Source organism: Atheta coriaria, unplaced genomic scaffold, assembly GCF_025399875.1.
Source record: "Atheta coriaria isolate IRGN ID8LTWV9N9 unplaced genomic scaffold, Caltech_Dcor_3.1 hic_scaffold_2_pilon, whole genome shotgun sequence".
Lineage (NCBI taxonomy): Eukaryota > Metazoa > Arthropoda > Insecta > Coleoptera > Staphylinidae > Dalotia > Dalotia coriaria.
The window spans coordinates 4323027-4341263 of NW_027045444.1; the positions used below are offsets into that span (position 1 = coordinate 4323027).

The following is an 18237-nucleotide window of genomic DNA, read 5'->3' on the forward strand; positions in this document are numbered from 1 at the left end:
TACTTTCAATATTTCTCGGCATAAGAATGTGACGCGTAAGTATAAACAAAAAAAATAATTAAAATATTAACTTATCAAAGTGGAACTCATCCGAATCCAAAACCCAAAAGGTAGGTACTATAAATAAAATAAAACACAGGTTAAAACATTTCATAAATTTTATTAATATTATATTCACACATCAAAGTAAAACAAATAAATTTAGTTGAAAGTTACCTAGAGAAACCCGATGGATCATTCTAATGATGAATAAATCAACATGACGGTGGAATGAAGCCACCGGCGACGGCAACTGCACATGATAAAACCACAGCGGTGAAAATTTTCTCAATTATCAATCTAATACAACACTGATTACTGAATCAAACCCTAAGAAAATGATATAAGACGCGAGAGACACATCCGAAGCACTCGAGACCAGCACAAAACTGGCCGCAGCATAACCGAGCATGCTAAGACATGCCGAATAAACACAACACAGCTGACGATATGATAAGACAGCCTGCTGCCCCGCGTGTAAGTGCATGAGGTGCGCAAAGCCTTAGCACATACGACTTTGTGCGTGAATAGCAATAGACACGGATACCTGCGATCTAAACTAAACTGAAATACGCTGTACGCGACAAGTAGATGCGGCGCTAGAGGACGGCGCGCGGGACACATGCGATAAAAAAGTTGTTTATACACAAACGCAGGTAACGGAATTCCGCTCAAAACGATTTTCTAGCGCACGTTTGCGGATAAACATAAAAATAAGCAGTATAAGTCTATTTTATGATATTTACTTCATGCTATTGCCATCTAGCGTGTTGATGGAATGCGACCTTGTGCGCGAATTGTAATAGTCATTATACCTTAAATTTAAACTAAACATGCGACATACACGACACAGTTGTTTATACACAAATGCAGATAACAGAATTGTGTTCAAAATTATTTTCGTGTTCACGTTTGTTAAATTAAAATTCGAATTATATCATTCAGATTTCATATGCTGAAAGATTATGTAACTGTATACATAAATAAATTGGTTTAGGTGGTGTTTTGTTATATTTTGTTAAATCGTTTCAACTATAATATGTCGATTTATATTTAAGTATTGAACAATTCCAACTATTAATTGCGATTTTCCATAAAATAGTAAGTTCTAGTGAAAAATTACTACGAAAAAGTATTTACAAAGACGAATTATTGAATCTTCAAAATTTTAATTTAAATTGCCCGGTGGAAAACTATTTTTACATTAAAATCACAATAATTATTTCTATGTCAATATTTACCTGGCAGTACATTAATCTACAATCCGTGACCGATGACAAAACTGGTTTGCAATATCCGAAATTAATGCAATGTTTAAAATAATAACAAAAATCAGCGTTCATGTTCCGACGGCAACAGATTCACAAACAAACACGCAAATAGACTAAACACGAAAAATTAAAATCGCGAAGATTACACACGCAATAAATAACTGGTGAAAGCACAAACACGTTTATTAACACTGGTTATCGAAGATGATGAACCGAATATAACGCAATTTACCGAACGTACATCAAAGGAACAACACTAGTCGTCGATGAGAAACGCGTGCCGGCCGCTATCGCACTGATGGAACAACACAAAATTTACACGCTGGAATATTTTTAGATAAAAATGCATGGTTGCACCATCTGCGGCCGCTCTGAGGTACCATAAATATATACAGAATGTTTGGCGAAATGTGAGGCGTATTTATGTGTCAGTGAGTGGTCACGCAAGTAAATGGTTCTGCGTGCGTTTCGATGTGAGCAAAAGTAGGTTTGTACCACCCTGCGTTAATAAATAACATCTCAATCACATAGGACAAACACTCAAACATATTTTACTTACTAGAATTATCTACCACATGCATTTTACTATTGTTAAATCAAAAAACGCCCTGAATCATGTTTGTTTTTGAAAATAAAATGTTTAAATATATTACATTATATGTATTTATATTTATATCATCATAGTTATAGTACATAGTACATTTACAAACATACCGCTAGCGATTTATCATATTCACCCTCCGCACTCCGCTCCATCGCGCATCGGCGCTCCTCGTTTACTTAATGATCAATAATTATAAATAAAACTTACGAAAGACTAATCATGTTCTTCGTCATCGTTAATTTGAGCTTGGTTTAAATCCATCATCATCATCATCATCATCATAATCATCAATGTTTTGTTCATCTCCCTGCACTCCACTCGCTTTACCATAGTTTTTAAGATTTATTTAGTTTAATTAGTTAATTAATTAATTAGTTAAATACGACTAGCGTTCGTCATCGATAAATAAACGTAACGTACGAAATAAAATAAGCAGCGCACTCGCAATAAAAGAATCCATCATGTTTTCTGTATACAAACAATAAGAAAGTATTGAAGAATCAAAGGTAAACAAAATCAAAGGAGATTCGGCAACATTGTGAGTGTGAAACTGACACGAATCTCCATTCCTAACAAGTGATAAACGATTTCAAAAGCGTATTACACAAACGTAGACGATGCGCAATTAATATAATACCCAGTATAAAATTAACTAATACTAGCAATAATAAACGACAAACGCATCATTGCATTGATGTCTCCAACATGTGTGTGTGTGTCGATTGCAATTTGCTTTTCATTTCATTTCATAGTTTTCATTTTATACAAAAATTGTCTAAGGCTCTGGCTGCGTTTCGCGCTCCGCGACGGATCCAGATCCGTCTACTGCTAATTTCGAGATGGAATGAATTCGCATTTTGGAAATTATTTCAATTACATAGTATTCAACGAGGTAAAAACAAGCGGCGTTCGAAAAACACTCAGAAAGCATGCTAATTTGCTTGTGTGTCTCAGATTTTTTATGTCTTTTTATAACTTTTCCCTTACAAACAACGACGCAAACGATACAAGCATCACCACCATTGGTAGGTGGATGTCTTGTTAATTTAAGCAATATCAACACCGCCATCTTGACTTTCGACTCGTTTAAATCCCATTGAGAGTTTCTTCCAGAGTGGCCATGATTGGGATCGTGGTTTGTGTCCTAAAACGGCAGCATGCGGACAATGTGTACCATTACACGCAGCGCTCGACTCCAGAATTGCCGAAGAGGTGCGTGTCGCAGCGCAAGGAAATGCCACAAGGACATCACTGCGATTAGTTGTACGAGACGATGCTGCCAGTATAACGCACGCAAATTTCGACGCGCTTTATCAATCGTCGTTAGTTCTTCTTTAAAGATAAATCTACAACAATACAGAAATAAATGAAAAACATTGATTTTATTTCAGTTGGCGTTGATAATACCTTCGAATGCCAAGGACATAACTCTCGATAAACTCGTGCCAGTTGACCAGTGATGCATCAAAACAAAAGTCACGCCGATCGCTTTCGCTCAGCGACTGATTCAAGAGGCGCACATTGGTGTCGTCGAAATTCCACTCCTGAGTCGTAAAGTACTCCAGGCAAGCCGCTGCTTTCGTTAGTTTAGATTGCACATGAACCATACTAAAAAACCAAACAATATTAATCAATAAAAACTCAAAATTTCCGAAATTTTTCAACTTACATTCGTTTTTTTCCCGTTATCCAACACAGACCATCCAATACATACGCCGGCATATAGTGCAAAAAGTATCTACACAAAGTATTATGCACTCTGGACGAAGTAACACTCCCACCGGGGTACCACGTCACCTCCGAGAAGGGATACTTCCGCAAATAGACGAAACACAGATCGACAAAGTTCTTCCATGTGATGGCGCGCTTCAATCCAGACACACAATTATACACCGGTATATCCCCGCTGCCCGGGGCAGGATTCGCCGCCACTTTCCACGCGGACACAAGCATAAGATTAATCACCATGTCCACGGGAATGAAATCGGCGGCCTTGTCGATCTTGCAATACATCGATCGAAAGACGCCCTTCCCTGTCGCGGCGATGATACCAGTCGGACCATTCCAGTTGTCCACCCAGCCCTTCACTGGTTCCGAATAACTGGATAGCACAATTGATGGTCGTACGATGACCAACGGCAGGTCGCCTTTGTGTTGCTTCAGCCAGTTTTCAGCGAGCGCCTTGGTGAATGTGTACGTATTCGGACGATTGCCAATCAACTGCGGCGTGATGGAATCCACTAAGGATTCATCCAGGACATCCACGAGTGAGGAGATCTTTTCGGGATCAATTGGTGGTGGGTAGATGACTTCGTCAATGTCTTTACGGTCACAGTTGCAATACGCTGTGGAAACATGCACCTAAAACACAAAAACTTCAATAAAAAAAGTTTTTTTAGGTTTAAAACATAATTTACCAATGCTTTGAGATGAGTCATCCTTTTACAGAGCTCTACTAATCTCTGGGTACCCAACATGTTAATGGTAACCGACAGTTTTAGCTTTTCATCGAATTTAACAGTCGCTGCGCTGTGAAAGACCAGATTCACGGTGTCATACAACATTTCACGATCTTTTGCACTTATCGCCAGCGATGGTTGTGTGATATCTCCTTCAATGGGTAAGATTTTCCCTAGATCGTTCGGCCTTTCTTTGCGTACATGATCAAACAACTAAAAAAACATTTATTAAACATTATTTATAAAAAATTGACACAACTTACAGGTGAACACAACAATTGTTGGAGGCGATCGTGCGCATTCTGTCCGCGTTTGGGCCGTATCAGTAAATAAATCTTGTGTACGCCCGGACAGGCCCGCAGGAGTTTCTCCACGAGCACCTTGCCCATGAATCCGGTCCCGCCCGTGATGAAGACTGTCTTTCCAATATAGAAATCAGCCACACAGCATGCCTGTACACCATTTCCATCCGGGATGTTAATACCATTCGGACAGATCGACGGCAGCGCGTTTTGCATATCCATGGCGGCCATCTTGCTTCCGGCTGATGTTTGTGTGCCTATCGTGCCGACCATTTGTTTAAAATCCGCGCTAGTTCACGTCTAAACTAGTATAAATAGAAAAATAGCTATTCTGTTTTGTTATTTGCGAAAACGCTACTTGGTTTCTTAATTATTATTATTTATATATTATGTAAAATGGATTAAATTTTGTGCTCTCGTCGTGGAAGCTAGTATTATTAAGTTGTCTACTTTAAATTTTCATTAAAACGCGTTTGGTTTTTTTTTTATTTCTTGTTTTAAATGTGGAAACTGGAAGCGTATGTTTTGCGTGACATGTTCTTCATCCTTTTCGATGCTTTTTTTTGTTTGGGTGATGAAGGTGTGCGAAGTCTAGTCAAATCAACAACTTTCAAATTGATTTTACAACAATTATTAAATCTGCAACAAGAAAAAACATCAAAATTACAATCATTTACAACCGTTACGTGCAAAAACTGTGCGCAAAGTTCAACAATCCGCCGTTAGAATATTTTTTGCGGTTTATTCACGCCTCGTTTATCATTTCAACCGAAAAGAAAGGCATCTTTAAAAGGGTGAATAAACCTGCTGGATTCTGTCAACGCACAATATTCACGCATTCATCACTACTCATCAACAAGTAATGTAGCAATAAATATTTAATCATTTCGTTTGCGTGCGTGCGGTGATGTGCATTTAATAATCGAGCATGATTAAAGAGTGCGCACCAGTTGCATATAGGGAAATTGAGATAATCATCATTACGATAATAGTTTGGAAAAATTACGCCCGGTAAGTAAATACCGAATGATCTTGATTGCGTCATAATCACCGACGATAATGACACGCCGGAAGTGTGTTTTGTGGCGTCACCTTGAAAAGGAAACAAGGGTGCCAGAGTGTTATTGAATGAATTAATTATTGAGACAATCAGTCATAAAAATTAACGAGCGATTGTTTACACATGGAATAATAATAAGAATATATTCAATAAATTAATCATTATTAACAATCACTTTACGAAAACTTCTTTGATTTTAATAAAAATGGTTAAGTTAAATATTTTCTTGTTTTTGGTGGTTATAAATGTGTTTAGCGCCATCTGTATTCAAATTATCTAAGTATTATTAGGTTTAAAAAGCTATATAAACTTTCAACCCTTATTTCATACCCTTAAAGTAATATTTTAGTGATAAAAAGTATCCTAAGTGTTATTCCATGATTAAAACTCTCTTTATACAAAATTTCATCAAAATCCATTGAATGGTTTTCGTGTGAATGTGAAACAAACATACAAATTAATAAAAAATCTATCAACTTGTTCCCATTTTCTTCCCCCTGCGGCAAATATGAGCAAGCGTTTTATTACGAATTACAATATTTCAAAAGGAAACTTTCGCAACGAATGAATGACAGACTGGCCGACGCATTGACGTCACATCAAACTTTTTCGATGCAGAAATTCTTTTCTCGGTCAATAATAAATACAAATCCGACTTCTACAAGTTCTAGTTCTACACTCCACTAACTTTTAACACTTTAAACACGCGAGGTTTTAAAATAATCACAAAAAAAAACAAACCGGTTTCATATTAATCTCTATCATTTTTATATTTTATATTAGCAATGTAATACCGACCTATTTTCATCAAGTCAAATAAAAGTATTATCAATAATCCCAATGGGAATAAGATAAAATAAAATGAAATTCATACACTGACCTTGAATAATAATAAATTTAAAATAATTAAACTTTCTGTTCTTCTATTTCTATTTGAATTCTTTAATTTTTAATTCGTGTATATGAAGAGAGCGAAAATAGAAAATAGAATAGAGAAAACGAAGTCACTTGCTTTACTTTGTCGATGTTGAATTGAATGTGAGTGTGTGCCGTGTGTGTTTTTGCATCCGTCTCGCGAATCCGCGCACGATGATAGCGGTGAATCAGCCGTTCATTAGCAGGCGCACACACACACCACTCGCGCGAATACTCGAACAAAACGCGCGATATTATGGCGAATGTGGCCTACTTCCGAGCGCACATCACAACTTAACACGAAACGAAATTTTATTCGCCTTTAAAATTGAGCAAGAAACCCACAAAAAGTGTCATCACTTGTTTTCGTCTTTATCCTTTATCACATATCACTTAATATTTATTGTACTTTACATTTACATTAAAACAATTAAATCATGTCGCAATTGTTTTATTGTGATATTTTCAAGTTCAAGGGAAAACTTTCCATTTTAAAAATTTTAAAAAATTACTTACACCGGATACAAAATTAAAAAAAAATTCTCACACGTTTTGTTTTAGTTATGATTTAATTATTTAAACAAAAGCAAAAAATACTCACGTTATTCTTTTTCTATTTCTATTTTAATTTCAATACGTATTTCACTTGTTTCACTTTCAATCAATTCACAGAATTCATCTCAACTGCAATCACTTAAACAATATTTTTATTTCACACTCACAACGTGCCCACCATCGAGTGTCGGCTTGAAATGAATGAAACGCAAGGATCACGGATTGAATGTGCCCGCCAACTATGTACTACCGGCGCTGCGTGCCGAATAAAAATATTACAACTAAACCAAAAGTGTTGAGTGTTGAAGTCAAGTAAAGAAACAACCGTAAATTACACTATACACACACATAAAAACACACAAAACCTCCCAAAAAAAGTAAAGTTAGGTTAATTACGCCACTTTTCATCCGAACTTCAACTTTATCTTATCTCTGACTCACGCGGCGATGCGAAATTCCGCTCGGAGTCCGCGTAATCACGCGCGGTGTGAGTTCAAACAAGATTCTCATCGCTAACATTATCGATTTCGATATTATTGTCGATATTGTGTGTGCACTTGCAGCGTGTGTGCGCTTGGACTGACGCGTATTGAATGCGATGCCAGCGCGAAGAAGTAAATATTGGTCACTGGGCTACGACTACGATGAAGCGCGGCGGTAAACGCAAGTTGAAGAATATAGGTCATCGGCAACGCACACACACACGCACCACACCTTCGTGGTGAAATGGTTAAATATTTTCGATGGCATGCTGAGACCTTATTCCTTTTACCTTTATTTTTATGCAGAGTGTAATGATACTAATATTTTTGAATTTTAAATGTGATTTTGTATGTTTGTTTCTCATTAACTCAGGAACTACTCAAGCCATTTTGATTAAATTTGGGATTTTTATAAGTTTTTAGATGGAATAAGAGATAGGCTAGTTTTTGTTGTGAAAAATTAACTGGAAGGGTGTTAAATTAGGGATGAAAGTTGATAAAGTGGTTTAAAGTTAGTTTTAGTTGTATAAATTGAATCTAGATGGCGTTAAATGATATTATTAGCAATTCTCTTTCATCTACTTTAAATAAAAAACAGAAATAAAAATGGTGGAGGCGCTAAATTATTAAATTTTACTTAAGTATTATTAGTGAAATATTCTTGTATCACTCTGTATAAATTTTATAGGATTATACCGAACGGTATTCATTCTGTACCGGGTGGAAGAGTCTCGAAGAAAACAGGTTCATTGACATTGTACCGTTATTAGCTAGTGTGCTAAGGCCGACGATGACTTAAGTCGCTTGACTTGTCTCTCACACCACGTAAAACCAAGTTGAAGTTCGAAGTACGAGTAAATCCAATAGCCAATGCACACCATAACATCAAAGGACTTTACTTAAACTTACACTTTACTTAAATCTCAACTCAAAATCACACGAAAATCACACGATTGTTCACACAGCACTTAATTGACATTTGATTCACACTTGTAGGCGCGAGGTTACGCACGCTGCGAGTGTCCAACTGACTTAAGTCAACTTGCAGGCAGGCATGCTGCTGGAGAGTAGGTAACAGGTCGTAAACTAAATGCGGCGCATGACTGCATTAATTCCGCGTGCGTAGGCTTCGCGTGAGCTGGTGAACAATTAGCTATTGGTAAGTAATAAGTGCTTAAGTAGTGTTAGTGTTGTGAAAATAATAAATATGATTTAAAGTAAAAGATTATTGTAGATTGAAGTATTTCCGCAAGATTACTTATACTCAATGTATTAATCCAGTGTAAGGCCATACCAATCTCTTAATTAATTATTATTAAGTCTACTTAGTGACCTTAATCAACTAAAATCCATAATTTTGGTTGCAAACTTTAGTTTTTCAGTATTTTAAGTTTAAAAATGATATTTTATACCATGTAATACATTCATTAATGAAGTATACTTAAAAAAAACAACAATTTAGTATACTTAAGTCACTTACAGCAACTAAAATCGGCAATTTTGGTTTAAAACTTAGATTTTTCCAGATTTTACAAATAAATATGGTTCTTAACACCTCTAAACACATCCAGCAGTAAAGTATACTTAAAATAATGATTACTTTGTATACTTAAGTGACTTAAATCAACTAAAATCAACAATTTTGGTTTCAAACCTTAGTTTTTCAGTGTATCAACTTTAAACATGTTATTTAATATCATCTAACTCATCCAGCAATAAAGTACACTTATAAAAATAATATCTAACTATACTTAAGTCACTTTAACCAACAAAACCCACAAATTTCAGCCTCAAATCTCAATTTTTCCTACTTTTAAATCCTAAATATGTTACTAAACCGCATCTTCCATCTCCTCACACATCCAGCCGTGATTTATCAAGTCCTACATGCGTGTTGCGCAATAATTAATCAAATTCTCGCGCTTAATAAGGATGTGCGTCGTTGAACGCAATGAAAATTGATATCAAAACACACCACATGCACGCACACGAGCTTTCAGGCTAATCAGCGTCCTAACAACACACCTATTACAACTATTAAAAGTGCTTCTCATTTGTGCGTCTGCGGCGGCGCGCCCGAAGTGGAATTAAAAATAGACCGCGAAATATAAATATCAGCGCCGGCGTGGAATTTAATTAACGTCAACACATCCGGGCGGCATACACACTTAAGATTATTACTTTTACAAACTTACCTACTCGTCAATTTGTAGGTTAAACAACTTTAAACTTGAGTTGAACTAAAATTACATTCTCCACGGCTTCAGTTTTATACCATGACATGATTCCGATGATAAAAATTCCCAGGAATCCGATAATATCATCTCTAATCTCTTATATTATGTAATATAATAATATAATAGTGAATTGTGTTGCATAACACAATTCATGTCATCATAAAAATACACCTAGGTGTGAAGCAGGACTAATTCGATTAGTTTTATAGATTTTTCAGTGTTCCACCCCCGGTTTTAACACTGGTATCAATTAATAGTGATAAATATATGATTAAATTCGGAGGTGAAGTATTTATTAAGTGTGTATGCCGGATATGAATCAAGAGGGCCGTTTGTTTACCTCATTGTTTATTCATGTGTATTCCGGCCGATACATCGATATCACTATCACCACCGTGCGTCGCCCGTGGGGTAATGTAATGATAGTCATCGTGTGCGCGGGTCACGCGTCGACGCTAGGCGATTAGGTAACCACGGATGACTGCTAACTGAGGGAAAACAACCGGCGAGGTAAATGGAAATATAAAAGGGGTTGGTGCGCAGGTGTGGAGGCGAAAGAAACGGTGAAATATTTAGTCATGAATGGGATATTATGAGGTATGTGCAGGTTATGGGTTGGGACATTAAGGAAAAGTGTTGAATATAATATTTTAGTCATTAATTATCTCTGGGTAATTAATTTTCATAGTTTTTTGATGGAAAATTGTTGAAATTTCGTGATTTTTAGGTTTTTTAAACGGAAAAATTTAGATAAAATAATAAATTTATGTTTTTTAAATTGTTTTTAGTTTGTGTGTAATGTAAAATCAAATATTTTACTGATTAATCAACCCTTATTAACTAATTTTGATAGTTTTGTATGAAAAACTGATAAAATTTTTAGTTTTTTCGATGTTTAACAGTGAAAAATTAAGAAAAAAGTACAAAATCTACATTTCTTGAATATCTAGAGTTCATGTATAATGAAAAATTAAATATTTTGCTTCTAATCAACCCTTAATAACAAATTTTATCAATCAAGAAATGTAAAATTTTCACATTTTTTAGGTTATTTTCTCCTTAAATCTCAAATAACTTCTGAACCATTAAAAATCTCCTAAATATTTTTATCACCCTGTAAAATATAGATCTCTCCCTATAAATCCACCCTTATTTCACAAAAATATTCCACTTTCTTCAAAAGTTACAAGTTTTTGAAATAATTAACCAAAAAAACTGTGTAATTTCAACGTTTTGTAGGAAAAACAATATAAAAAAGCAAAATTACCCTCTAATAAATAATTCATAGTTGTGTACAACATACAACTTGTGATTTCAGTATCAGTAGACTTGTAGGGTAGTTACCTACAGCAGCGCCCTACAAGATTTTGTTCAACATTCCGCCGACAGAGTTGGCACTCGCGCTCTGGTTTCAGCTTTCAGGTTCTCTCCACATTCCACTCTCGACAATTCACAATTCACCCAAATGAATAAACTAACCCTATAAATTCAACAATTCAACATTTCACCCTCAAAACCACCCTCACTTTTCATTTATAAAGAAAAAAATGTAATTTTTGGAATAGATTCCACCTAGTTACCTAAAAACATTCCCTGAATGGTGGCGGCGGCGGCGGCAAGTCTTGCGGCTTCTTCTGTTAGCTCGTCCGCTCGCTATCGATCAAATCAGCGATGTGTCTGCGACTGCAACTGCTCTCGCTGTGGATGATCACCGGCGGGCGCGCCAAACACATCTCACGCACGCGATGCAATCAATCCCAAAAATGTGCCGCACTCACACACAATTTTATTCCAACCACCCCGAAACACAACTCCGCCAGCCGAGTGCAAGATGTGTAAATCGTATTAAAATAATAAAAACTTAATAATGGTGTCGCGGCGACGTCATCCCCAGCACGCTTGCAATTGTAATATTTGTAAAACTCCCGAATTTAGCGTGTTTAGCGGTGTGATGGCGTGTGTGCGCGCACTCGACTATCGACGGGGCCGGGCCTCTCTCTGGATGCGCTCCTGGCGGCTGCGGGCACGTTGCACGCACGCCGGGCGACGGCTGCGGTCGATGCGCGCGGCCCGCTCGGCTCCCGGCTTCGGCCGGCGTCGTGCCCACCCCAAATATAGACGCTTCTCCCCCACACGCAAGGCGTCGCCCGAAAAGATAACACAACCTCACTAAAAACTCACTAGAAACTTTCCTATTCTCCTTCAATTCTATAAACACTATAAACAGTCAAAAATTTACTTCATTTTTGCCTCAGTTATACTTAAAAAATGCAATAAAACTTATCTACTCATATCTGTATTGACTCAACTTATACTCCTAATATCTCATATCATCAACGTGCAAATATTTACACGTGATAAATACTCGTAAAACTAGATTATGCAAGTAAATTATTAATTTTTTGGCTTAAAAATGTTGAAAATTAAAGAAAATTTGAATTTTGCGGAGGGAGGTTGGTAGAATTGTAAGTTTTCACTTTTCCCCATTCATTGAGAATGCTGAATCGTCGAAATCACGCAACACGCGCCACTTTCCAAGTGTATTAGTGGAAAAAAATCAATACTCAAGGCGTTAACACGATTCCTATTCGTATTTCAACGCGTAAATCCAGAGCAACTCCATTCAAGAGTAGAAATTGACACAAATCTTACTGCTACCGCCATCTGTCGCATGTTTACTAAAGTTTTGCAACTGAATAGCAGATTGGTATATCTAGCTATTAATTTACAGTTTTCTGTAAAATATTACAGATTTCTTACTGAATTACAGTGTTTTTAAATCTGTAAAACAATACAGCTTTCGTACTAATAGTTTTTTTCAAAAATGATTATTCTACGACTTAAATACATAATAACACAATGATTGCAGTAGTTAAGTAAAATACGCATGCATAATTCCCTTGTTTAAGTCATTATCTATTGTTAGCTGATAAATATCGTTATCACGCATAACATTTCTAAGAATAAACACAGTAAAAACATGATTTTTTCCTTTTTCCTTTTTATTTTTTATCACGACTCCTACCTGTAATTTCAGGTTTTAAGTCAGCTCAGACATTCTGTGCGTCTCGCGGCTCGAAACCTACGATTGGTCGAATTGTAAATGCGTTTTGTTAACCGGCTTCGTCGGCGAGTTTGCGTGCCAGCCACCATTTCCACATACACACACTGCGCACATCATCATCATCACCGAATACGACTACAACTTGCGCTCAGTTCGTTTTATGGTTCGGTTGTTACAACACACCGAATCGAGCAATCGTAGCAGCCGAAACAAAAAGTGTGCGAATTTCGTGTGTTTGCATTCACAGCCTGTCAAAGCGCTTAAAAGTGATAATAATTACAGAAAACGTGTTCGAATCGCGTCTGACATTTGCCGATCGCGTAAAAGTGCTGACATTGATTAGTATTTAGCAATTAGCAATTATACAACATTCAAGGTGAGCACTTTTTTATTGTTTTACTGAGTCAAATCCCAATTAAAACTCAAATAAAGAGAATTAATGCGCATCAGAAGCAAATTTAAATTGGAATATGAAATACACGCTTTTTAAACACAAGATTTACATAATTAATGAGTTGATTAATTACCTTGGAAGACTAGTGTGGTTGTTCTTGATAAAAAGTTGATTTTTGTGGCGAATTTCACTTTTTTTTTGCTTCACGATTGAAAAAATTAACAAGAAAATGAAAAAATGTCATTTATATACCGATGACAGGATAATAACTTGACTAGACACCTACTAAAACAATTTATCATCATAATAAAGTCACATTTTGATTATAGAATATAATTTTGAAAGTTTGGCGTAAAAAAAGTTGCGAGAAAGTTTCACGCATCTTTGATGTGTTTTAGTGCAACGAAAACAATTTCTAAATGCACTTGAACCATGTGACTTAAGTCTGCTTAGCCTGTGTGTATGTAAGTTTATTATTTAAATATTTAACAACAAACTATAGACACGTTTGACCTCACAAAGTCAACGCAACGCAAAAATATTGAAGAGTGAAAGACTGAAACTTTCACCGAAATCTTTTTCACTTGAGACTTAAGTTAAGTTGAATTAAGAAATACAAACACAAATAACAAATTAATAATAGTTAATTAAATTACCTAATTGAGTTTCTAAATTTATATCGTATTGATAATCAAAGGAAATTTTTGTAATTATTTAATTATCAGCATAATGTGAATTTCCTCAGTGGAAGTTTTCCTAAAACAAGTTATTTTTGTACGCGTATATAAAGAGTCAATTAATGTTTTTAATGTGTTTCTAGGCAAAACTAGACGAATATATAGCGGCTATACCTGCGTAAAATTCGTGTTTGTGCAGGTAATTTGCGCAACGTGACCAGCGCGCGAACAAACTCACAAATTCAACAATTCCAACCGGAAAATCGTAAATAAACTAAAATTAAATTTCACTATTACACTTAGAATTTGTTTAATTTAATATTATTTAATTTTTATTTTTTTAAACTAGTCTATGGGTTATTCTGATGTATAATCTATAAAATTGGCAAGTTTTGTTGAAATTTATCGAGTAGTTTAGGCGGGAAAGAGTAACAAACATAAAATTACTAATTTTTGCGTTTGTAATATTAGTATTGGAAGTTATATGTAATGTAATGTCATCTCGACTTGAAATACATCAGTTATAGTAGTATTTTGTATCTATATCAACTTTGATTGCTTATTTTACGTCTTTCAAAAAATATTTTTCAGTAAAAATCAGTTTATATCTTATTCTGATGTATAATCAATGCAATTACCAAGTTTCATCCAAATCTATTGATTACTTTTGTCGTGAAAGAGGAACAAACATACATTTATCAATTTCTGGCATTTCACATAGAAATACTAAAAATTATATGCAATAATCAACCGAAAAATCATAAATAAACTAAAATTACACTCACCATTTGTTTAATATAATGTTTTTGCTTTCTTTTGATTGATTACTAGATGAGTAACATACCAACATGGTACAGCAACAAGAACATCTTCATCACCGGCGGCACTGGTTTCCTCGGCCTGTGCCTCATTGAGAAACTCTTACGCACCGTACCGGACATTGGCTCGATTTACATCCTCGTCAGACCAAAACGTGGCAAAGAAATCGAAGCACGTCTTGAGGAACTAAAAAAGAACTCCGTTTTTGATAAACTCAACGAATCAGGCACTCTGGACACGGTAAACCCACCTAAAACAAAATCTATTAATTTTTATTAAATATTTTTAAATAAATTTTAAGGTTTTCAAGAAACTAAAAGCAGTTGCTGGTGATGTAGGCCAACCAGATCTCGGTCTATCTTCTGCTGATCGTTCTGAGTTGACAGGATGTGTGAATGTGATTTTCCACTCGGCTGCCACATTGGATTTCGCAGAGACGCTGAAAACCACCGTAGATATTAATCTGTTGGGGACAAGAAGATGTCTGGAGTTGGCTAAGCAATGCCGTGACATGAAGGCGTTTGTGCATGTTAGCAGTGCGTATGTGAATTCATGGCAATTGCAAGCAGATGAAGTGCTTTATCCGCTGCCGGATCATATCGATGTTGAGGAGGTTATTAAGTTGACGGAGACGTTGAATGCTGAGGAGTTGGATGCGAAAACGGTGGAGATTTTGGGGGAGCATCCGAATACTTATACGTTGACGAAGCATATGGCTGAGCATGAGGTGGTGAAGAATCAGAAGGTGTTTCCGTGTGCTATTGTACGGCCAAGTATGAGTAAGTATATAGGTTAGAATCTAGGTTAGAATTATGAGAGTATTATGTTTTAAGAAGGATTTGTGGGTGTTTGAAGAGTTATTATTTGAGTGAAAAATAATCAATGGGTTATTCTATGGTATTATCTATGAAATTGCCAAGTTTTGTTGATATTTATCGAGTAGTTTAGGCGGGAAAGAGTAACAAACATAATTTTAGCTAATTCTTGTGTTAGTAATATTAATATTAGGAGTTATATGCAACATAACGCCATCTCAACTTGAATTAAATCAGTTATAGTAGTATTTTGCATCTATAGCATCTTTGATTGCCTGTTTTACGCCTTTTAAGAATTATTGTTGCTGTAAAAAGTAGTCTATGTCTTATTCTGATGTATAATCTATAAAACTACCAAGTTTCATCAAAATCTTTCATAAACTTTAGGCGTGAAAGAGCAACAAACATTTATTTATCATTTTCGGGCATTACTCACATAAATTTGCTCACTAAAAATTCTACGCATCCTATCGCCATCTATATTAAAATCCTACAACTATAACCATAATTTCACCTCTAAACCATCTTTCATCCCTTGTTTTAACCCCTTAAACAATTATTTCCACCCCAAAAACCATCCTATATTCCCTTCCAATACCTAAACTATAACATACTCAATATTCATCAAAATCCATAAACTTACCTTAACGTTAAACAGTAACAAACATATTATTACTCTTCTTTTAGTTACCACAGCATGGAAAGAACCAATGCCCGGTTGGACAATGTCCAAAAACGGCCCACAGGGTTTCATCATGGGCGCATCCCGTGGTGTCCTCCGAAGATTACCAGTCGGTAAAAACTTGATCTATGATTATATCCCAGTGGATATTGTTGTTAATGGATTGATAGCAGCTGGTTTCCATGCAGGTAAACAAAACCTCTCCTAAAAATATCTAAAAAAAACTTAAAATGTTAAATAAAATTAATTTCCAGGAATGAATGAATCTAAAAACCTGGAAATCTATCAATGCACAAGCAGTCATTGCAATCCCTTCCGTTGGGCCATGGTGGAGGACAGGATGAACAACATGCTGCATCGTTATCCACTGATGAGTGCCGTGTGGTATCCGCATTTGAAGCTGTTACCAAGCGTGCAACATTTCAAACTCTCCGCGTTCTTCATGCATATTATCCCGGCGTTTTTCTTGGATTTATTGACGAGGATCTGTGGAGGAAGACCTATGTTAGTATTATTATTAATAATAATTATTAATAACAAAATATTGTTAATAACTAATATGTTTATGTTTTTATGATGATAGTTTGATGAAATTACACCGTAATGTGAATGATTCACTCGGGCGTCTGGAAAAGTTCATTTTCACCGAATGGACTTTCGGTAATCAGAAAACAATGGCGTTGCACGAGTGGTTATCACCAGTTGATCAGAAGAATTATAGTTTGGATGTGCGTAATTTATCATGGCCGGAATACTTTGAGGATTTGGCCAAGGGTGTAAGGCAGTATTTGTCGAAGGAGTCAATGAAGAATGTTGAAGCTGCGCGTGGCAAAGACACATTGTAAGTTTACTTATATTTGTTTTTGTATGTTTGTTTCTCAATAACTCAGGAACTACTGAAGTGATTTTTATGAAATTTTGGAATATTATAGTTTAATTATTAAAATAGAAGATAAAATAGTTTTTGTATTGAAAAATTAATTATAAGGGTGTTAAATAGGTGATGAAAGTTGATATATAGATTAAATCACAGTTATAGTTATATAATTAAGTTCTAGATGGCAACGAAGTGTATTATAAGTAATTTAAAATAGTGTAGAGTTAAAATTTGGTTTTATCTTAGAGACAATTAATGTTTATACCCAAAAATTTATCAAAAAAGACAGGATTTTCAAAGAAACAAAAGAAAACATACCTTAATGTTTGTATTTTTCTAATTTTAGGTTAATGGTCGTCCATCTTGTCTTCCAAGCCTGTTTCTACTCTCTCCTGTGGTATGTTGTCGCTTGCTTGATCGGCACCACAATGACGAAAAGCGCAATGGTTGTTCCATTAGCTTACATCTTATTCTCCTTTTTGTAAAGAAAAATCCCCATCAACATCTACAATAATTTGTTTGTCATAAAAATTACACATGTACTAACTAATGTAATGCCTAATTTACTCGAATATTATTCATATTTTTGTATTATTCTTACAAAGTATTAAAACAATAAATAAACACATCAATCCTAATCTAAACGTGTATCAAATTAAAAACGGCACTTGTCCAATGTGTAATTATTATTTAATAACTTAGAGATTTTATTACGTGTTGCACATGAGCTGTATTGGATTTTATGCGTGTAAGTATCATGTTGTGCTACTACTACGTTTCGAATTGCGATTTGCACTGCTGTGTGTTGCAATGGATGCAATATTGCAATTGTTGCGACACGCGCAGCGCAGCGCACATTCTCGGTGCGCGCGGCGTGGAAAACGTGTTTCGTTGTTCGCTAAGTCGGCTTACAACGTAAATGTGTCTTTCGTGCGACTTGTATTATTTCACATTGCACTTTTCTGATGTGTTGATGGATGGATCA

At 35.6% G+C, this 18237-nt stretch overlaps 2 protein-coding genes across 8 annotated transcripts; one reads left to right on the plus strand and one right to left on the minus strand.

Moving 5' to 3' along the window:
• Positions 1 to 1955: 1955 nt before the first annotated feature.
• LOC135798396 (putative fatty acyl-CoA reductase CG5065) lies at positions 1956 to 13672 on the minus strand. Of its 7 annotated transcripts, none has more exons than XM_065311257.1 (6): positions 13516 to 13672; positions 4637 to 5314; positions 4332 to 4586; positions 3584 to 4275; positions 3322 to 3522; positions 1956 to 3260 (listed from the first exon to the last, which is right to left on the minus strand). In XM_065311257.1, the coding sequence occupies exons 2-6, from the start codon at positions 4946 to 4948 to the stop codon at positions 3059 to 3061; spliced, it is 1662 nt and encodes a 553-aa protein (XP_065167329.1). In that variant the 5' UTR covers positions 4949 to 5314; positions 13516 to 13672; the 3' UTR covers positions 1956 to 3058. The 7 variants fall into 7 exon arrangements, with proteins under 7 accessions (XP_065167329.1, XP_065167313.1, XP_065167336.1 ...); XM_065311241.1 differs by lacking the exon at positions 13516 to 13672 and adding an exon at positions 11505 to 11977; XM_065311264.1 differs by lacking the exon at positions 13516 to 13672 and adding an exon at positions 9883 to 9928.
• On the plus strand, positions 13076 to 17890 carry LOC135798453 (putative fatty acyl-CoA reductase CG8306). Its single transcript, XM_065311308.1, has 7 exons — positions 13076 to 13364; positions 14891 to 15118; positions 15180 to 15657; positions 16381 to 16563; positions 16630 to 16879; positions 16959 to 17216; positions 17599 to 17890. The coding sequence occupies exons 2-7, from the start codon at positions 14891 to 14893 to the stop codon at positions 17735 to 17737; spliced, it is 1536 nt and encodes a 511-aa protein (XP_065167380.1). The 5' UTR covers positions 13076 to 13364; the 3' UTR covers positions 17738 to 17890.
• The last annotated feature ends 347 nt before the right edge of the window (positions 17891 to 18237 follow it).